The sequence below is a fragment of the Aedes aegypti genome, unplaced genomic scaffold (assembly GCF_002204515.2).
Source record: "Aedes aegypti strain LVP_AGWG unplaced genomic scaffold, AaegL5.0 Primary Assembly AGWG_AaegL5_hic_scaff_1116_PBJ_arrow, whole genome shotgun sequence".
Taxonomy (NCBI): Eukaryota; Metazoa; Arthropoda; class Insecta; order Diptera; family Culicidae; genus Aedes; species Aedes aegypti.
Window position 1 is genome coordinate 92,796 of NW_018734533.1, and position 23,624 is coordinate 116,419.

General features: G+C 36.2%; 1 protein-coding gene across 1 annotated transcript in view; it reads right to left on the bottom strand.

Annotated features, from left to right (window-relative positions):
- Positions 1-1,874: 1,874 nt before the first annotated feature.
- LOC110680253 (sodium/potassium/calcium exchanger Nckx30C-like) overlaps positions 1,875-23,624 on the bottom strand; it is a 42,582-nt gene continuing 20,832 nt past the window's right edge. The window contains exon 2 of the mRNA XM_021856066.1: positions 1,875-2,515. Within this exon, the coding sequence (XP_021711758.1) occupies positions 1,890-2,515 (626 nt within the window). The 3' untranslated portion in view covers positions 1,875-1,889. The remainder of the gene's footprint in view (positions 2,516-23,624) is intronic.

Consider the following 23,624-nt stretch of genomic DNA (forward strand, 5'->3'; position numbering starts at 1 on the left):
GCTTAGACTGACGTAAATACGTAATTTCCCCTGTATAAGAATTTGCTATTGCTAAGCTTTTTTCGCCTGCTCGGGTAGTTTAGTAGCTTGGAATTAATGCATATTTGTACAAAACGAGGAATTGGTTTTAAAATTGAAGATAAAGATTTGAAGATGTAACATGTCCTTTTTGTTTATTTTTTTTTCGCTTGTTTAATTGTAGGCTTCCAATTAGTGATAAAATTAAGACCAACAGAATAGTACTGCTTGAATTATAAATTGAAAACAAAAGTGTCCGAGAACACATGAGGTAATTTTGTATATTCTTAATAAGGTGTGGCCCATTTAGAATTGAAACAACACAAAATAATTCTGTTTAACTCAAATCTAGCATTACATGTAAGCTTCAAAGGAAAAAAAGTAAATTATTCCCTTTTGCAAGAAATTGTTGGACTTTACACGAAAAAATGTTCAATAATTGGCGCACACTATTTTCAGCCATATTTTTGACGAGTTCATCCTATTTAGTTTACAGTTCGTCGATGTTTTGGCGATACTTCCATTCGCTCTTAACTTCCGCTTCATAATAGCCTAAAATCTCTAAATTAGGCTGAATTGGGGTCAACAACGGGGCTGAATTCGGGCTAATTGGGGTATCACGCATCATGGAAAAATCATTAAATTCCGTCCACATTTGATCAAACAGCTTTATGGTACGGAATATGGCCACATTGCTCTAATTTTGTTCCCTATTTGGTTGTCTGCTGACATGGTATGATCGTAGGCTTCAAAATCCGAAGTCGAATCCATTGCACGATACTGCACGGCAGCACTGAACTTTTTGGCCAAATCGCGGTCTGAAATGTTTGGATTTGGATCGATGGTCCTGACTTTAATCCACAGCTGACGATCCACAGTAACTGCCCGACGCTTTCGTGGAAGTGCGTCCAAACTACGCTGCGAAAAAATCGTGTGGTGTTATTACTGCTAAAGAGCAAACATAGACGGTTCAGCTTCTAAATTCGACCCAGATTCGTTGTAAAAACCAAACATGTTTTTCCAATTCTAAGTGGGCCACACCTTAAATTCAAATAAAACATCTACTCGTTACTAACAAATCAGTTGTTGAGACCAAAGGACAAAAGCTCCTTGATCTTTGCCACTAGTTGGAAAACTTTGCAAATATTCTGAAAATTTCATTTCAATTGCGGTCAGACCCATCAACCCGTCAGTATACAAAAGATAATGACACTTTTGCAGTTTCTGCCTCTGTTCGTCGCTCGAATTATTAAATAATGAAAATTAGATCTCCGCTTCCAACGACAGTGCACTATGTGCCAGGATACCGATTTACGTGGAAAACACTCAATGTAATTTTCATCAAAACTGAATTTCTCCAATAAATGTTTCTCATAATAAGAGTCAAATTATAAGCAAAAACTTTGAAAAATACATTTTATCTAAACTTTAAGCTGAAGGCACAAAACTTGCATCATGTGCTATAGTGCAACGACACGTACGACAGGCACATGCTACTGCAGTTCAACAGAAGCTGCAGCTGCAGCGTTGTAGTGCGCTAGCGGATTCTCTGTCAGTCTATCCTTTTCTGCATTGCAACAGCATGCCAAATATTGATTCAATCATTTCGCCGCTTTCGTAGTTTCACCTGGCCACATCAACGAATGTAGTAGCTAGAAGCCAGAAACACCTGTCCATTCATGTGTCAGCGATATTTAAACCGGTAATGGTTTAATTAATCTAATGAAATCTGTGAAGCGATTCGCTACTGATATGAAATGAGATGAGTGATGAACTTGAGGAATCGTGATGGTGTTAATGCTGAAAATGATTCAAACTAACACAAGGAAAACAACGGAAAACAATAACGTGTCCTCTAATTACATGCATCCTCAACTACTTACTGCAGGCATAAGTTGATCAGTGCTTCGTACTCTGGTCACCTTATTTTTATAGATAATCTTTTTCACACATCTCTCCACTGTTTGGTTAAACTTCATAAACACTGCGTACGCGATATAGATTATAAACAGCACTAGCGCCTCCCACCACTCGATCGAGTTATCACGAAAAAAATAGATTAACGTAAGTAAACTAACACTGTAGAACGTACAATCGCGAAACAACGGCCACCAGGTCAGTGTTAGAAGGGTTTTGGAGAACAACGCACACATACCGATAACGAACAGGATGTTGAACACGGCCGAACCGACAATTGTACCGATACCGACATCGTCGAACGAAACGAACACGCCGATCACGCTGGTGAATAGTTCTGGGGCACTTCCTCCGGCCGCCATGAAGGTCGCACCGGCCACATCGTCCGTAATGCCCAGTTTCTCAATGATCACGTCTAAAGAAGGCACAAAGAACTCGTCGCAAACAATTGCCAGTGCGACAAACATATAGATTACGCCAAGAATGTGTAACACAACAGCACCATTACGACGTTGTTCTAGCGTGAATAAGTCTTCGGGAAACAGGGGGTCCTTGTGCGTGGATATTGATGAGTTGGTGCCTGCAAAAATAGAAACAGGGAAAATCGCATCAGAAATGGTAATAAATGAATGTTTCAGAAACTGATATTAGATGCATTTTAAAACCCACAATTTATAAGACACGATTTAATAATAACGCTTTTCAGACCACTTGTAATAGCCTATAATGAGATCTAAAATGTGAGCTGTATTGATCGAAATCGTTCATTATTCACAACAGTCTATTTATACCCTACGCTAATGAGTAGCTCTTATCCTTAGTACTGTATACTTCATCTACTATCTTCTGAACCATGTGCTCATTAAATGTTCAGCCAAATAAGAACAATTCTCGGTCGGCGGCTCGCATCCCACCCCATATTATTTTCTTCCCAATACCATGAGGAGGAATTCGATACCACAACCGCTAGATCGATAGAATGGTTTGCTAATGAGAAATTTTATAAATATACGCAACGTAATACAGACAGTTGGGTTTTGTGTTAATTGTCTCTCTCCTACTTGCTTTTCCCCAACTATCAATCAGCTAAAAGTATAAAAATATATCAAAATTTCTATAACAACGTAATGGGTCGATTAACGTTTTTTCAGCTACTTAATGACAATAATTGGTGTAACTTTTCACAATAATCTCGACACGAGTGATGTGTAGTGAAAACGATTTGCAATCATTACAATGATTGACGTAACTAATGGAAAGGGCTAGGTGAGTACCTTCAATTAAAATAAAACTAAAGCTAAATATCTACATCACTAAAAGAATCGTAGGGGTCAAGTCTCCCTATTTATGCTTAATTTTCTTTGTTTAGCTGACAATAATGTTTGTAATTACGTTGATTGTTAACACTAGGAGTCCAGGCATCAAAAAAGTTACGTGGAGTCCCGGGATCAAAAACATCTAAATGGATTACACAGCGTAACAAAATTAACATTTTTGCGTGTCTCAAGGATCGAATAATGTGTCTCTAGTAGATTTTGTGTTGCTGTATCTAATGCCGTTCTCAGAAATGCACCTGCACGTCACAATTTTTAGCTACAGGTCGCCAAAGGTGTGTAAAACATTGTTTTCATTGAGGTTTACGTGAAATTTAAAGTTTGATTTATCAAACTTTTTTGCGATCTAATTCAGTAAACATGCCAAATATGATTCTTTCATTTTAGATATAATTTGGTTGAAATTGCACGTTAAATTTAATTCATATCGATTTTCCCAGCATGCTTGCAATCTCCATACAAAATTCTTCGTTTCTCTTATACAATACTTTTGTAAATCATCAAAAAACAACTTTTGAGCATCGAAAGTATTATAAACTTTGTTGATAATAACTGTTATACACATGAAGTTTGAATTCTGTGGCAAATTAATCTAATAAATTGGCATACAAGCTCGCAAACTTGCATGCAAGTTGTCTGAAATACTAAAATTTTGCACTTTCAACAGTCTATATCTCAAAAACTAGACGTGCTATGATATTTTTGAAAACAGCAATGGATTCAGCATCATAATTCAGTAAGTAGGGGTATTTTGGTACTTGAGACAGAAACGTGTTTTGCAGTGTTATCGGCTATATCTCAGCTGATTTTCGAATTTTTTTCACGTTTCTCATGTCCATATCCTCAAGTTTTTTGTTAACTGAAGCTGCATTAAAATCTTACTAAAATATGTGGTTATTTGAGGTTTTTCAGATTTGAATAATCAAGAATAAGGCTGATACAAATATTAAATTTCTTTTATGTCCGAGACCACTTGGAAGGTACAAGGGGGGGGGGGGTAAAAACAAATAAGAAACAAAAAAATAAAAATGAAAAAAGTTATTTTTTCGAATTTTTATTTTCAACGATAATTGTTAAACTTTTTTCAAACGTCCTCTGGATCATTATTTTACTTGTATTTTACTTAGAAAATTGAAAAAAAAACCTAACTGATGTCAAAAAAATGATGAATCTTTCTTTTTCTCCCCTTTAAAATTTTCGGATTTTTGAAGGGGGGTGACATAAAAGAAAATTAATATTTGTATCAGCCTAATTGAAAAAAAAAAGTAAAACTAATTTCTGATATCCCTTACGAGACAAATGTGTGTAGATCGCTGATTTCAACTGCTAAAACCTGCAGTGTTCTAGATAAGCATGCGATATTGATATCTTCCCATTTAAACACCCCATGCAATGTCAAAGGAGTTTTCAATCGAATCGGTTTAATAACCATAATTCAATCAATAATAAATAGTTTTTGAGGAGTAGAGTAGCCTGTTTCATATAGATTAAGTTTTTAATAGTGTACTTTAGGTAGCACTGTGTGTTGCATGTTACCCAACATCAGGGGTAGCATTAAAAATGTATATTTTTCATCTCTCCTGATCCCAGAAAACCAAATACTGATTCAATGGATCATAAAAATAACTAAAACGGCCGCTATGGAAAGCATAGATAGCGCCACCGTAGCCTTGTGTGTTTGACAGAGCAGCAATGCTGTCACAATGTTAAATCCCTTATACAGTGGCGCCTTTGTTTTGATGCAGTGAGCACTGACAAAAACTGCCTTCAATGATCCATTAATACCGCGAGGTATTCTTTACGTGACGATTAGGGTACCAGATGGTTTTAAGTCTCAGATGAATCCTCCAATTTTTCATACATATTGCTTTGAAGTTGAAAATTGTTGCAAGTTACCTTGTTTGATGGTACTAAAAACTAAGAAACACTTTTTTTCTCAACTATTGCCCTATGAATCAAAAATTTATAGCGATGACAAGTAGTTTTTTCGACTGTAATTTTATTGCAGTAGTCCAACATTTATGAGCATATATAGAAATTATTGATTACACCCAAAATTTATGTTACTAAAAATAATCTATAAATACTTTTTTTTCTTTAACTGTTAACAGTACAGTAATTCGGAGAATATTTTTGAGTAGAAATAGAAAAATATAAGTTTTTTATTACTCACGAAATTTATTTTATTTTGAAAAATACAAGAAATCATGGATTATTAACCTGTTTGCCTATAAATAGAAATTCCAATGAAATGCAGTTTATGAGGTATAAATTACTTTTTAATTATACTAAATTATGAATGTTATCTAAAATTACCCTATTTTTAGGCAAACAGTTATAATAAAATAAGTATTTCCGTAGTTTTTTTAAAGGGTAATTTTGTGTGTATTGAAAAATAACTTTTTCTTACAAAATATATTCACTAACTTTCTAAAAGTGAACTCATGACGTGAAAATTACAATTGCTCGGATTATTTATTTACAGGCAAACATGATGAAAATGTAGAGTTTCGCATAGATTTTCTTGAATCAAAAATAAAAGGGCAATTTATAGGCAAGCAGGTAAACACCAAGATCTCTGTAGTTCTTTTAATTAAAAAAAAAAAACAAACATTTATATTTCTACGGACTACTGCAAACAAATTACTGTCGAAAAGCTAAATGTGATTGATATGATTGTTAGTTTATAGGCAAACAGATTGGTGGTTCATAGGCAAAAAAGTAGCTTAAATTTTATTTTAACAAAAAAAAAAGTGTCAAAAATGTTTCATTGCAGCAGGAAGTTTTGAGCAGAATGCTTCTATCTAAAAATAAAGCTTACCAGTTACAACACATCTAGATCAAACCTAAAGGGACCAACATATAGTGCAACTTATTCCCAAATACTTGTTGAAGATTCCAAACCTCTACCATTTTATCTTTTTTTGTTGCAGGTCCCCTAGGTGAACTATTTTATATTAACTCAAACATTAGGTTCACAAAGTTTCAGTTCTGATCATTGGATATAATGCAGTCTCAGTTTTTTTTTGTTCTACAGGTTCATATAAATATGGAAGGGGTAGTGTTTGATCTATTGATCGCGTCGCTTGCTTTTGCGTGGGCGAGTGATGAATACTTGTTCGGCGTACAATGCGATTATCGAATTATATCACGAATCCGATTAGGTGTCTCTATACCATGGATCGCATCACCAAACATTGGTGACTCCTAGATCTCTACCTTACCCCACCAATCCAATATCCTTTCCATGACAACTGTGGAGATGCAGAGGTATACTCGGTCTCTAGTAACAGCGGTTGTCTAACTAACTTCCCTTCCTCTCCCTGATAACCGTTAGGACGTGGCCGGCGCCGTTATTGACTTTTGTAAATTGGAGCTCTCAATTTGTACACATAAAGCATGGTAAACTAATCCCAAGCCCCATTCATTATATCTCTGCGCAACTTCGATTGTTCTGGTCAATCACGGAGCAATTACGAATTGTACCGTCATCTATGCCCATGCTCATGCTCTACATATAGGTTTATAAAAATATAGAAGCTGGAAAATAAAATTATAAATAATATAATGAAAATTTGATCACATTTGCATCCCTTTAATATCGAGCTATGGAAAGTTGACTGTATTATTCTAAGACCTAATTGAGAACATTCGTTGTCAAATTTTGCACCAAGCACACCTTTAGCATTGTATTGTTGGATTACTGCGCGTTTGGCCATTTGAGTTCCTCAATACTGTATCAACGTTCTCAATACTCTTTACTAGAAGGACCTGTAGTAGCAGTTAGTATAGACGCATCTTACGCAGTGACGCTTGGTTCGAATCGAGAATAGTTGTTATAGTGATGACTTCTTTGAGAAGACAGACAAAAAATCATGGTTAATAAAGATAAAAATATTCATAAATTACTTATAAAGAATCTCTATCTCTCTAGATCATTAGTAAAATTATTTATTGTGTAGAATTGTGTATTTTTACAAATATTGTATGTCGATGCTTCCGACCAAGTATTTTTGGGCCTACCAAACAAGTAGTTTAGAAGTAGTTACAAACTTGGGGAGCTTAGTACCCTCTGGAAAATATACCGAAATCTGAAACTTGAACAGTTCGTATCCAATTAACAAGAGATCAGCAGCAAACCTTGAGAAATACAACTTTTTTGCGAACGAAAACCATTAGTTACTAGTTGAACTGTAGTGAAGCATGCACAATTGTTATCGTTCTGTGGCATCTCATGCAGTTGCTGCACATTCAAATCCAATTTTATAGTAACCTGCTGTAAATCGTACCAGTTCCTACTGTATCGTCTCGAATAGCAAAGTGCAATTCTGTGTGACACATAAAATTGCATTTCAGCACTGATACCAACTGGTAGGTAGGCGTGCACTTCGACTGTATTCCACATATAAGGAAACCCATTTGATGCCGGTCCGATGGAATCAAAGTTGTAAATTCTATCGTTATGCAGCTGGCTGAAGGTCACACTGCCATTAAAAACACGTACACAATGTTTCCGCAAAATCATTCGTCCATTTCTAACTAATGCTGATTAAATTAAATTCATTGGCCCAGCCAACGCCTCAAACAATACGTCCGGAAAACTACACTTGCAACCCACTCTCCTACAGCCTACATCCGCTTGTGATGCAACTACATAGATATGTGAAAGTTTTCCTGTTGAGATGTTTGGTACGAGTGAAAGCCAGCTCGTAGCTTTTCACATCAGTTATGTCGTCGTCCCACACCCCTTTACGAATAAAACAATAATTAACGACCGAAAAATGTTCCCTCAACACTTTCTGGGTCACTGAACAACTCCTCTCTGTTAGCATCAGATCCTGAAGTCGAGTGGTCCCCACATATTAGGGGGCGCCGCAAAATGAGACAAGCATAACCTAAAACAATATGTTAAATACAGAAACGGAGATTGGAACTGGCATTAGCAATGCAGACAACAACGTTCGAATAGTTGTACTTATTGATTTAAGATAAACCAATTAGCCAATAAGAAACCCCCATGTTTTAGTCAGCCCAGAGCTTTTCCTAAAACTGAATGCAGCCCTGAGTGCCACAGAGCCATAAAATGAGCAATAAATACAAAAAATATCTCCCACCATCCCGTTGCAGTTTTGCGAATAATTTATTGCATTGCCTTTGAAACATGACAAACTTTTTAGTTGTCCCTTATTTCCTCGGACCCCGTTTAAACTCACCATATATTTATCATTACAAATACTAGACATCGTTGTCAAATCATCACATTAGCCTGTCCATGTCAGTGCTCGTTGATAGGCACAGTATGCTAACTAAAATAAAAACGATACAATAGCCACCACTATGGCTGAAACAGTTCGAGATGGTGTAAATTTATTAATGAAATTGTTATTGGATTACGTACGTTCTTCTAATGGATTCCGAGAAATGTTTGGATATTTACAATTGTAATGCTTATTCCTTGAATGGTAAAGAATAGGGATGGTACACAAATTATGTCATGCTAAATTTCGACTTTTTTGACCATCTACCTCCCCCCCCCTTTGTCACGTTTTTGTATGAGTCCTTCGAAAATTTTGTAAGGCTTGTCACGCTTGGCTTGACCCCCTCCCCCCTCTTGGAAAGTGACGTAATTTGTGCATGACCCCATACGAGCTGTTTAATTTTATAATAGCAAATAACATACATAGGGTAGGTGTACCAATAATGGATGCAATACGTCAACAGTATGGATAAAAATCAAATTTTAACCGCGTTTCTAAAACGTAAGCATGATCTATTGGTGTTAATTACCGTTTTGACTCATATTCCGAACACTTAAGGCCAATTGTGACTTCAAATGCATATAATAAGCATAAATTAGTAGATATTTATGAAAAATATCACTTCTTTGTGAAGTCCATCTGTTAACTATTGGGTGTGCCGATAAAATTGTTTATTTAAATTAGTTTCGTATTGTTTTTACGTAAAAATATGGAACAACATTTTAATTCAAATGCCGAACATTGCGTTAATTCTGTCTCATATTCCGAACACCTTGATTCAAATTCCCAACAGCACGAATAAATCGTATTCAAATGAATCGTTTCTCAAATAAATTTATCTGAGCATGTTTTACTGACCTCAAACTAAAGAATCATCACTACTCCCGAGGTATAAAATAGATTTGATGATGTTAAAATTGAATAGCAATTGACTATCGTTCAATGTGATTTGATGGCATATTTCAACGAACATTTCAACCAAATCGTCATACAAAAACCAAGTGTTCGGAATGTGAGACAAAACGGTACTAGTTTGAAGCCTTGCAAAACAGTTGAATTTTCAGTTTTAGTACTAAATTGACTTTATGCTTCCAAAAATTGGTTTTAAAAGGCGTTGTCTACGTACCAATTATGCCAATAGCGTTCCTTACACTCGTACCAATTATGGAATATTGAATATTTGCACGAAATAAACTCAAACGCCATGCAGATCAAATGATAATGCAACGCTAATTCGTAATAAAGTGATTGCTCATACAATTTTTAGATGTTAAATCAATTTATTGCAATGGGTTCATGGGAGCAAATGTATTTTCGAAAAGGAGTCAAAATGTAGGGAAAATGCAAATTATGTTACAAAACAGCATTAATGAATTCACATTACCTTTCCAGCGCCCAATTTTAACGAAGGAAGAGCGAAAATACAAAATTCAAGTACCGCTGAAAATTCCTCTCTACCGTGCACCCCCGCTAATTTGAACGGTACCTCATGCAAACCATCGGGGTTCATTTTTAATTTGAACATCTAATCACCCTAGAAACGTGTTTCTGGTTACCTCTTTCACTGTTTTGTTTGGATTCTGCGATCCGTTCCACTGCATTCCATTTCACTTTACTCTGCACCATGAGCTTTGAACCATTTTTAATCTGAACGATGTGCAAGTTAGCGGGGTACATATTAAAAAGTGTTCAGATTAAATGTGGTCAAACCAACGGGGGTATCCGGTACCATGAAATTAGCATCTTCCGCTTGTGAACGTTTCCGATCGTGTGATTGAAAAATCTTTGTAATTGAATACAAAACATGAAGATAATGCCTCACAAAACCGTCCTGTCTTGGAAATCACCCGTAAAATAGCTTTACTTCTTTTATTTCACTGACCAAAAAATGTAAACAAACCACCTCCAGAGTATCGCCATAATTGGGCTCTCATACACTGTTTGTACCGGTTATCGACATAGGGGAAATGATACAATTTTCAACTTTAAACAGTAGATTGATTTGCTCACCAGCTAAATTTGTTCATTTGTTCTCACTAGGCAACACACATTTATCGGTTGAAGTACTTTTACCGGATTCGCGACTACGAAACAAAAAGAGATTTACAAAGCACTCGCACTTATGGAAAACCTCGTAAAGAACTGTCACCGTGTGCGTGAAAAAAAGCAAAAAATATATCTCTCCTTGTTTTTCTCACAGAAAACCGAAGAAAACATCAGCAGCTTCGTAGTCCCGAATGAAAACATAAATTTCGTCCCCTTGATGCTACAACTAGATAACTTGAAATTTGCAATTTTTGACTTCATTATGTCAAAACATTATTCTCAAACAGATCTGCAAAATATGCACAGCTCATAAGCGTGTGATTCAAAATACATAAGTTGAAGTTTATTTCCCAATCATATTCTCTGCAATTAACCATCACATTGTAAAACGGTCATATTTGCAACGTTGCACATCTCAAAATTTTGATTTTCGAGTTATCTTGTTGTAGCATCAAGGGGACGATTTAGTAACGGGTGTCCTTTAGCAAACTGCTAAGAAAGTAACATATGTGTGAAGCAAAATTTTCAAATGATCATTTTTCGAAGCTTATCAAGCTTATTGCACGAATGTTCTTATCAAGGTTCAGTTACCATAAAAAACAAATAGGTTTATCATTCCTGTGAATATTAGCTGTTATATTCTAGTGAAACAATAAGAAAAATCTCTTTTTGTTCCCACTATTGCCATAATTGGTACTATAGCCATAATTGGTGCTTCTACCCTATAGCAGTTATTACTGAAACTTATTAGGAACCTGGATCCAAACCTCAAAAATCGCAACTTTTTTGTTTATCGAAATGATCGCCTAGATGGAGCATGTGGTGGAGTTGCAATCATCATTAATAGAGGTATGAAACATCCACCTTTTTTCGTCATTTCAAACCAAAGTTTTTGGAACTTTGAGTGTTTCTGTTGAATCACAGCTAGGTAAATATACTTGCATAGCTGCCTATTTTCTTTTTCAATGCACTACAGGGTGTCCGCAAATTATCCGAACAGCAAAATATTGGAAAGATGATCTCGCATTGAAAGCAATGAAAAATCAATGTCCATGTACCTTTTATGATACATCTATATGCTAACACAAAATACAACTTTAAAAAATTTCGAATTGATTGCTTGTTACTGAGATAGGTAAATTTATTTTTTTCGAAGACGTTTTTCCCGAGGGCCGCTAGTCATACTGGAGATGTGTTATCCCTAAAACCTAGAAGAGATGAATCCAAATGTCCTATTATTATTTGACGTAATCTACAGGTTAGTGGCTTCAAGTTAGACTGGAAATAGAAAATTGTACGGTTCAAATCCAGTGAGTTCTATGGACATTTCTCTTCCGCCATAAAGCTCGGAAAACAGCTCTCTTTAAGACACCTTAATAGATTTGGTTTTGTTTTGCAATTATTTGAAATCGGAAATGTGTCGAACTTACTTCTTAAGAATATAATAAGCCAATGTTTAAAACCATGCAAGGATATTGAGTTTATTGTGCTTGATTATATAGAACCAGGTCTTCAAAGTTTGTACGGATAATTTGCGGACACCCTGTACACCCCAAGTTAATTTGCTTCAAACTGACTCGCAATATATATTTGTTTTGATCATTGGTGACTTTAATGACACAGATTGCTCGTAGAATAATTCGCAAAGCAGTTCCAACGACAAAATTTCATGCGATGAGTGCTTTTCAGGATATTTCTCAATTCTGATCTATAGCCCTACTTGTTTATCCAGTAGGTACTTACGCTTACTTAGATTTTGATCATGTCCATCATGTCACATCATGTCACATATCCCATGGGGAAATGCACTGTTTTGATTTTGTATAAGATTTTGACGTTTACTGGACATGTTGTTTACTAATTTCATGGTAGAGCGAAAGAGAGGGATTGATTTTTGTGTAGAGCCCCATAGAAAATTGCACGCCGCGGTTGCTAACGTAAAATTTCTAAGTGTTCGACGTTTCGTGGCCTTGTTGTTTACGGAACGGACTTAAAAAAATCTGTTAACGGAGTAGCCTTTTTAAACTAATTGTATTGAATCATGAATGAGAACCGGCCGGATCAATACCGTCAACAAGATTTGGCCATCTCCCGCTTATTGCATGCAGGTTGCTTATTCCGGAACTGGATTTGCGGCCGGATATATCAAGACATCGACCAGTTAGAATGGTATCCTCTTCTGGAGAGTTGTACAAGACAGTTCTTGTCTCCTCTCATAATATGGCATTGTGAAAAATTTCCAATATAATATGGCATGGTAAAAAATTGCATACTGAAAATTGTCATGTTATTTACTTTAATACTCTTATTCCAATTACTTATGAAAAACTATTATGGATGAAGCTTTCCTCCATCAGTATACTTTTTGAAAAGGTCATTTTGAACAGAATGATGGTCCACATCAATGAAAATTCAATTTTTGCCAATGAACAGTTCGGATGCCGCCATGGACATTCGAACACTTATCAACTTTTACATGTAGCAAATTTGATTCATTCCAACAAATCTGAAGGCTATTCTACTGGTCTTGCTCTTCTAGACATAGAAAAAGCATTCAACACTGTGTTCCTCGAGGCAGCATTTTTGAACCAATATTATACAATATTTTCACATCTTACTTACCTGAGTTACCTCAGGGATGTCAAAAATCTTTGTTTGTGGACGACACAGGCCTCTTCGCCAAAGGTCGAAGCCTGCGTGTCATCTGTAGGTGATTGCAAAAAAAAATTGGATATTTTTTCTTCATACTTGCAGAAATGGATAATTTCTCCTATTGCTTCCAAAACTCAATTTATAATATTCCCACATAAACCAAAATCTCATTATTTGAAGCCTTCAAGTGGACATGTTGGTTATTACGATGAGAGGGGTTCCAATAAATTGGTCAGATGAAGTTAAGTAGGGCTCATGCTAGATAAAAATTTTACTTTCAATAATCGCATTGAAAGCATTCAAACCAAATGTAACAATATGCAAAATGCCTTTATCCCCTTATTAATAGAAAATCAAAACTTTGTATAAGAACAAACTTTTGATCTTCAAACAAATTTTCAGGTTGGCCATGCTGTATGCTGTACCAATACGGACTAGCTGTTGTAATACCAGGAAGCTTTCTGTAGAGGATTCAAAATAAAACTTTGAAAATGATTCTGAAGCTTCCTCTCTGGTATAGTACTAATGATTTACATAGAATATCCTATGTTGAAACATTGGAGCAAAAGTCAAATAAAATAATTAATAATTTCAGGCTATCTTCTATTGCCACGATTAATGCGATATATGTTGAAGTTAAGTTAGGTTAAATCAATTGAGAACTTTTTTTTCTTATAAGCAGGTGGCATCAACTCATCTGAACTGCTACGGCAAATGAAATGTAATGTTGTTAGCCAAATTGTAATGAAACCTTAATTTTGTTTTACCAAATTAGGATGATAGTGTTGTCTAACACAGAACACCTAGATATAAGAAATGAATGTAATGTTTGGAATGAAACTAATGGAGAATTAAAAAAAAACGGCCGTGGCCAAAATCTGACTTCATTTGTATAAACAAATTGAGACAGCACAAACTTCTTTATATGAGATTATAATAATCGCATGGTAAAATGTAACGGCTATCGTCGGTAAAAAAATAGCTATCGAGGTCGCCTCTCAAAATAAAAGGCAAAAATCTCTGATCACGTTTTTCTTCAGATGGGAAAGCAAAACAATGGTTCTGGCCCATGTGTTGATGAATTCGAAATTTTCGGTTCCATACATGTGTGTGAAAAAATACGGTATTTCTGTTTATGCTTAGTTACATAATTGGTTGGACGCAAAACTATGCCTGATATCGAACGGTGTTCGCTGAAACACAGTAATGGAAAGGACCAATTTGCTGGTATAACAAGGTGTGAAGTAGCCCGGTGCGCAAGTTAAATAAAGAAAAATTGTATTGCCGAAAAGGAGCTTATTGTTATTCAACTCGTGAAAGTTTGCCAAAAGCTGTTCTTACTCGAACCCGGTCGAACCCTTTCCTCTGACCCAATGAAGCTAAACAACTGCCTACAGCAAGCAATGTCCGGAAGGAAAAAGTTTGCTGCCTGCGCACTTCGGCATATGTTGTAGAATAAGGCTAGGAGAGGAAATAACTGAAGAAAATTTAATGCAGTAGTAGCGTTGTCCTCCAGCTGACAGTCCTGGCGAGGGCGTGTTCAGCTTCATTGAGGGGTGCCCCAGTTTAAATTTTCCGCAATCTTTCTTTTTACGCTCTAGTTGAACATTACCACCCACACCGATATGCAACTTCCATCGACATCTCTAGACCAACATGTGGAAAGTGCGGAACACCACTTGAAACCCGAAGCTTCATTATGATTATGTTATCATAGAAAGGTTTCCTCAATTGGGAATCATATGATAAATAACAAAAATAAGCATAGATGGTTATGGTAATTTGTTTTAACTATAGTTTATCATTCACTCTAGTAATATGTGACCAAAATACAGACCTAACTTCTTAACCTTGGAGAATTTTCGTTCGTGAAATGGGTACACTATTTTCTACACCTTTTTTAACCATTTTTTAAGACACAAAATTTAATCAAACATTAGATTATAAGATATCATTAGATTATTATATGATATTGGTTCACATATTTGAACGTAGTATGTGCCAGAAGCAATTATTATGATAGAAATTTTCTTTATCACATCGGGATAATATCGATAAAAATATAAAACAGTAGTGGCCGTCTAGTAGAACTTCGAGATATTGTTGAACTAATGTAATTAAAGCAGATCTGAAGGCAGAATTGATATCGGCAACAATGAACAAGCTATGGAACCTTACATTCAAGATGAAGTCATAAAAGATATTAAATGCCAAAAGAGAAATAAAACTGTAAACGGCAAACAGAAGCCAATAAATACCTATTTTTTGGCATTACTCAGTTATAATTTCAGTTTCTTCAGTTGCAATTTTGTGTGTTTGAGGTAAAAAATACTGTAAGTATAACAAATATTGTTACAAATATAGAAAATATTGGAAATATCCCAACTAATAACAAATATTCTCAAATCTAAACAGTCGAGGCACGCTTTTCATGAAATCCTTGGATTGCGAAAAAATTAAACACGAAGCAACAAAAGTGATGAATACGTCAAAAACGATTGTACCCCGTTTGGCATAAAGTCGTTTGGCATAAGGTCGTTTGGCATAAAGCCGTTTGGCATAAAGTCGTTTGGCATAATGGTCATTTGGCATAATGGCCGTTTGGCATAATAATTGACTTAGAATGAATATCGGCATTTTTGAAGCTTTTATCGAGATCAACACTACCGAGCCCATAGCAAACATTTTTGGTAGGTTCCCAACAAGCGTGATGTTCGTTCAGAGGTTTTCCAAACTATGAATGTCAAGAATTGTTGTGACATTGGATAGCATTACTAAATAAAACTCGAGATGGGTCTGGTGGAAGATCTATTCGGAATATTAATTCTACATCCCAGAGCATAGAGTATCTTTGAGCTTGTTGCGATATACATATTTGAATATAGTAAATTGGCCAAGAAAGTTCGCAGTAATTTATAATGGGAGCGCTCAAAGAATATTTCGCTGTAGATCAAGCTCTGTCCCAGTTTGGACGTAACACTTAATGAAAATTACTCGATAAAAAGAAGGGAAAATATAATTGCAAAATATAAAAAGCTCCAAACATCTATTACTGCAGCATTGAAGTTGAATATTGGCAGGTTCTAAAGTAATTATCATTACAACAACACGTCTTGTGGGGACGTAACGCCAGAAAGAAGAAGAAGAACAACACGTCTTGCAAAAATTGATAGACCAGCAAAATATAGAAATGGTTAACATTTAGCTTTACTAAATAATTAAATTTCAAACAGTATAAATATAAAGAACAATCTATTTTTTTAAAGAAGGCATAATTTATGATTAAATCAATAGAAGATTGGACGACAAAAATTATTGAGGCATAATAAAACGAAAAGACATCAACAATTGCGTTCAGAATCATCGAAGTGTTTGTGCTACTTTTCCCCAAATGTCGGTTCCCGGAATGCCTGTTCATCAAATGACCCTTTTCCTTGAATGCCATTTCCCCGAATGAGCGGTTTCCCTGAAAAGTGGTGCAGTTTAAATAGGTGCTATAATAGTCTTCAGTGGCTGGATAGTGAACGAGAAAGAAGCAATCAAAAGAAGGAGGTATTCTGTCATTCTCGGTTATACACATGTTGGCATAAATGGTGAGGACGGTAAAACTCGAAAGAACCGCCAATTAAATAAAGAAGGGTGCATAATAGATGGCCAGTTCGTTCACCACCCTGAAATGTATGAAGTTACGACAATTATGAGTGCTAAAAAATTTTCGGGAGGCGGGATGTTCGGGGAACTGGCGTTCGAGGAAACGACATTCGGGGAAAAGTAGCACAACCCATCGAAGTAACTGCAGTAAACGATGTCTCCATTCGCTGATAACTTGAGCACATCAATGTTATCGAATTCCACCTTTTTGTCACTTGGAAACAATAAAATATTCAAAAAATATAGCTTCAAAGAATAGCCTATTTATAAAAAAGGTGAAATTTATTTAAATTTTAAATCAACGGTTTTTATACCTATAATTATATTTTCATCATATTTATAATAACAACCTAGAAAGTTTGAAAGAAGGGTGAATATGTGCTATCAAAATCTTTAGTGCAAAAATTTATTCCAATAGCGAAACTCAAAAGAAGAATTAATATTTAAAAGAAGGGTTATTTCTGGGTACCGTAAAACGGGGTATCATTGATAATGCGGGTAACTTTGATAGTGCGTAACCCACCACATACTATACGAAATATCATAATTTCTGTTAACCAGTTAAGCAAAACGAATGCAAAACTAAAGAATATTAGTATGACACTTCATGTAAGAGCGGTTTTCATTTGAATCAAGAACATTTGAGGCTTTTATACGAATATTAAAAATTGACAGAATTTTAGCATTTTCGAAACAAACAATCTGTTCTACGATCACTATTTGATGTAGTTTTGAATAGTTGGCCACTTATCTTTGACAGCCTAGTTATCATTGAACTTGAATACGGTCTCAAATCTCTTAGCGAAAAGCATTTATACAAACTGGGACCATTTTTGTAATCTAAGTCAGAAATTTCCATATAACGTTAAACGCCTAGAGGTATGCAATGCCCTACAAATGTTCGTTATCAATTGCTTTCCCTTTCCAACGTAGATGCTGCTGTATCCGTGTTTTATGACAACATTTATCAAATAATACACGATACTGTCCCCGTTAAGACCCGTAGACCTGTTATGAGCCTCCAACAGCCATGGTGGAACCCGCAATTGCGCAATTTGCGAAACCGTCTACGTAAAGCCCGAAAACGTTGTTTTCGTTCCAGAACTTCTGAGAAGATGCGTGCTGTAGAGCTGGCTGAAGCAGAATATAATAGTCTGCTTGAAGCTTGTTTCCGCGAGTACATGGATAACATTCAGACTAGTTTAAGAGACAATTCGACGTCCTTTTGGTCCTTCGTAAACTCTCGCAAGAAATCATCTGGCATTCCTACAGACCTTACCTACTGCAACTATAGCTCTTCCTGTGATGCCTCCTCGGCAAATTTATTTGCTGATTTCTTCCGGAGCGTCTTCGATAATAATCAACCGCCTACTTCACAGCAGTACATAGACCAATTACCATCCTACAACATCTTTCTGCCGCGGCCTGACTTCAGCCTCGAATTAATCAAGCAAATCCTCGGCTCAGTTGACGCCTCGAAAGGACCTGGCCCAGATCGCATCCCGCCGTCCTTCATCAGGAACTGTGCATCTTCGTTGGCATTACCTGTCGCATCCATTTTCAACCGCTCGCTTCGGGATGGAGTTTTTCCAGATGCCTGGAAGCTTGCCTCAATCACGCCGATCTTCAAGTCCGGAAACATTCACAGAGTTGAAAACTATCGTCCTATCTCGATTCTCAACTGCCTGGCTAAAGTTTTGGAAAGCCTTCTACACGACAAGTTGTATCCCGCAGTTCATGGTATCATCTCGGAAATCCAGCATGGATTTGTGAAAAAGCGCTCGACAATTACGAACTTGATGAGCTTCACCAATACCGTTATCCGCAGCAATGAGAAACGCCAACAAACAGACGCCGTTTACATAGACTTTTCCAAAGCTTTTGACAAAGTACCACACGCTATCGCTATAGCAAAACTGAGCCGCCTCGGGCTTCCGGCATGGGTTGTTAGCTGGATAAAATCATATTTATCGTCAAGGAAAGCATTCATCAAGATTCGCGGCGCTAAGTCCGACGTGTTTGCCATTCCTTCGGGTGTCCCGCAAGGTAGTATCCTGGGACCTCTAATTTTTGTACTTTTCGTCAACGATATTTGTGATCAGCTACACTGCTGTAAATTACTGTATGCCGACGATCTGAAAATTTACCGTGTGATCAAATCGATTCTTGATTGTTGTGCACTCCAGGAGGATATTAATCGATTAACTTCATGGTGTCGAATCAATGGGATGTTAGCCAATGCTGCCAAGTGTAAGGTTATCACTTTCGCACGTATTAACACGCCCAATCAAATTCGATTATACGATCGACCATGCCCCGCTTGAAAGAGTTGATGCCATCAAGGATCTCGGGCTCATCTTGGACGACAAATTGCGATTCAACAAGCACATATCTATGGTCATCGCGAAGGCAAACTCAATGATCGGCTTTTTGCGTTGCAACACTATGGAATTCACTGACGTGCACGCTTTGAAGTCTCTCTATTGCTCCTTGATTCGAAGCGTTCTTGAATATGGAGTACAAGTCTGGGCTCCGTATCATGCAGTACAAGTAACGCGAATCGAAAGGATCCAAAAAAAGTTTGTTAGATTTGCTCTCCGACGACTTCCGTGGACTGATCCCGATGATCTACCTGCATATGAGCATAGATGCGCGCTAATAGGACTACACTCCTTGTCAAGTCGTCGCACTTTTCTGCAAAGGCTATTTATTTTTGACATTGTCAGCAATCACATTGACTGTAGCAGTGTTCTTCAATGCGTTAATTTTCATGCGCCCACTCGACAACTTCGCAACTTCAACTTGCTGTGGACCCCCGGACATCGTACTGCATACGGATTTCACAACCCGGTTGACAGATGTTGCAGATTATTCAATGATGTGTATGACGCCTTTGATTTTAACATTAGTAAACTAGTTTTTAAAAATAGGATTAAGGATCTTTAAGCAGTCTGTGTGACATTCTTTTGTCAAAGATGTAGAATAACAAAAAAAAGTTATTCGTTCAATTTTGATCGATTCATACTCCATTATCAAAGTTACCCCAAAACAGAAAACCAACTTTCGATTATATGAAAAATTATAAACACATTCAAAATAAATCTTTTGGCAATCTATCGACTGCAATCGATAGCTAGGATGTCAGTACTTGTTTTAAAAATATAAATTATAATTCTTTGAAACAGCATGCAAAAATATTCAAGTTTTCTTCGAAAAAACTATCAAAGTTATTCCGTTTTACGGTATATAATAAAATGTTATTGACAATAACTTTCCTTATATGCTTCAGTTTAATCAAGAGCATATAATTGTTGAATAACGTATCATTTTGTATCATGACTCCAAAAACAAGGGTGATATCATCAGAAAGATTCAATAGTAAAAACGTAAAAACGAATGTCATCTTGAGAAATTCTTGATTTCAGACTCATTATGCCAAACGACTATTATACCAAACGACCATTATGCCAAAAGACCATTATGCCAAACGACCATTATGTCAAACGACCATAATGCCAAACGACTTTATGCCAAATGACCATTATGCCAAACGACTTTATGCCAAATGACCTACCACCGTCAAAAACAATGTACATGCTGGTAGGCGGAACTAAGCGCGACAGGACTCGCCAAAAAATCGGTGCAGATTCAATGTAATGAAATGTGGCCAATTTAGTACATATCGAATATACTTGCCTAGCCCTGGCATAACCAATTCTCATGTTCACTAAATGAGATAACAAGTAGATGATTGTAAGCTTTATTCTTCGGATGTGGCAAACGAGTTTCAGTATAATTCTAATTAATCCTTCACAGATAAAAGTGCCCTTGATGAATTAAAGTAAACGTGAGCACCAACCACTTTATTTCATTCAGTTCCATACCTTTAGTCAAATGAAATCACTACGATGCTGCGTCACTTCCTTGCCCAGCAGCCTAATCAAAGGAAACAAAGAAACATAAATATGTATGCTCTCTCTCAGCAATAATCCATTTTGGGTCCCAAAGCGGGACCGCTATCGAAGAAAAAGAACTGAACATAAATCGTCATGAGCCTGTGACAAAGACGAAGGCAAATATCTAAAAAACCCAGGCCGTGTCGCTACTCAAAGAGAAATATGCGCACTGGGGTAATTTAGCAGGAAACCCTCCAGCAGATAACCAACACAAAACAGGCACAAGGTCTTTCCATGCTGGCCCATAATTTTGCTCTGCCTTCGTTTGTCATATGCATTTAATTTCCGAATTGGAATTTTAAGTAATCACGGTGTCTTTGAATGCAGGATGATTATCACACACAAATCGTTGTTGACTAGCTGATGCTGAATCCGATGTGATGAAACATAAGAGAAATATCCGAATGAATCCAAAGTATAATCACAATATTAAAATGCCAAGCAACACCCGAGCCACCCTCCAGCTTCTCAGACTGATGCTTGCTAAAATCGGAGCAAAAAACCCCATACCTCAGGGAGGCTCTGTCTTCTCTCGAGTGTTTTTATGTCGTTGTCTTGCTAAATTCGCAAATTCATTTTTATGCATGAGGGAATCAAAAATGAGAGATGCTGTATATCTTAAAAAATCGAGGTGGTTTCAGTCTTGCTGTATTATGAACGATGAGTCCGAAAAGAATATAAATGAAAGGCTAGGAAAAAAGCAGAATATAAATACAGCGCAACAAGAAATCAAATGAAAAAGTGTATCTTCTCTTTGAAGCTTAATAGCGAGCATCGTATACTGGGATCTATTAAATTTCCCAATAGAGAGCAAACGAAAGTAGTAGATATATTGAAAAACAGATCCGTCATTGGCTTCATTATTTCTTCAGCATTTGCTAGCAAACTTACTTTTAACCAATTTTAGCACAACTGACTGTTAAGAATATTGTTTTTTTATTGTACATAATATGTATTATAATATATAAACGTATTATATTATAATACGTTTAGCAAACGACTTGAAAACTTTGAATGCTTGAGGTTAACCTGATGTGAAATATACAATTTTGTCTCAAATTCCGAACAGACTCATATTCCGAACACTCTGTTTCTGTATGGCGATTTGGTTGAAATATTTCGCTGAAATATGTCACCATATAACAAGAATATGGCAGTCAATTGCAATTCAATTTTAACGCCTCAAATATAAATTATACCGTAGGAGTAGTAATGATTCTCTAGTTTCAGACCAGAAGAACAAGCTTAAGTATATTCATTTGCGAAATTATTCATTTGAATACGATTTATTCGTGCTGCTCGGAATTTGAATCAAGGTGTTCGGAATATGAGACAGAATAAACATAGTGTTCGGCATTTGAATCAAAATGTTGTTCCATACTTTAACATAAAAACAATACTAAAACTAATTAAATCAATTAAATCAAATCGGTACACCCAACAGCTAACAGTTAGGCTTTGCGAGTAAATTAAAATTTACCTAAATATCTGCCAATTCATGCCAATCAGATGCATTCGAAGTCACTGTTGGCCTTAAGTGTTCGGAATATGAGTCAAAACGGTAAATTACATTCCTTGATTAACTCTCATACCGTTTTGACTCATATTTCGAACACTTAAGGCCAACAGTGACTTCAAATGCATCTGATAGGCATAAATATGCTGATACTTATTTTTGAAATTTTTAATTTCTCCACAAAGTCTAACTGTTAGCTGTTGGGTGTGCCAATAAAATCGTTTGTTTAAACTTGTTTAGTATTGCTTTTACGTAAAAGAATGCAACAACATTTTGATTCAAATGCCGAACACTGTATTCATTCTGTCTCATATTCCGAACACCTTGATTCAAATTCCGAACAGCACAAATAAATCATATTCAAATGAATAATAACGCGAACAAATTTATCTGAGCTGGTTCTACTGGTCTCGAACTAGAGAATTATCACTACTTCTGGGGTATAAAATAGATTGGAAGACGTTAAAATTAAATTGCAATTTATTGCTCATAAAACAAATGACCAAATCCCTTGAGTCACGGATTCCGTAAAGTATCATTGAGAAAGCGAAATTCAAAAAACTTCTTAGTCATGCCCACACACAGCAAACTATAGTAATGGATAAAAGATTTGGTAAAATGATTTCCATGTAAATAAAATATACCCTCTAAAAATATATTCACATCCACAAAAGAAAATTGATAAGATAATGCTGCCAAATAACAAAACATTTACCAGACAGTGGAGAGAATGTAAATATTGCTAGACAAGCTTTGATTTGACATAGGAAAAACAAATAAGTACGAACGACCGGTGAAGTCAAAGGCTGTCACAATAGATTTCGTCATCTTGCAGGAGATGTATCGGTACGGTAGCCAAATGTAACCTTCCACTCCATACAAGCCGTTAAGCACACAAACGAGAGGCAGGGAAAACGACGCGTCATATTGAGTTGACTGTGGCGCTATTGGTAGTGACTTCAAACATTCCTATCTTTCCATCCAACCACCGGATGTGGCTTTATGATGATATTTACATAAGCTAAGTTAGCACAAAAAAGCAGTAGAAGGGGAGAAGAATATCAAAAGAATATTTCACCACAGAGTGTTGCAAGCGTCGCTAAAATATTCGGAATTCATTTCCCTTTATTTGAATTTTCTCGTCATGTCTAGCAGGCTACCGAACCTACGAACCACACTCTAGCTCCTTCGAAAAAAAACAGTCATCGATGCATTAACATTTAATGGGTTTAAAGACTTTTCCGGAAATTATGGCACCACACAAAGTTACAAGCTT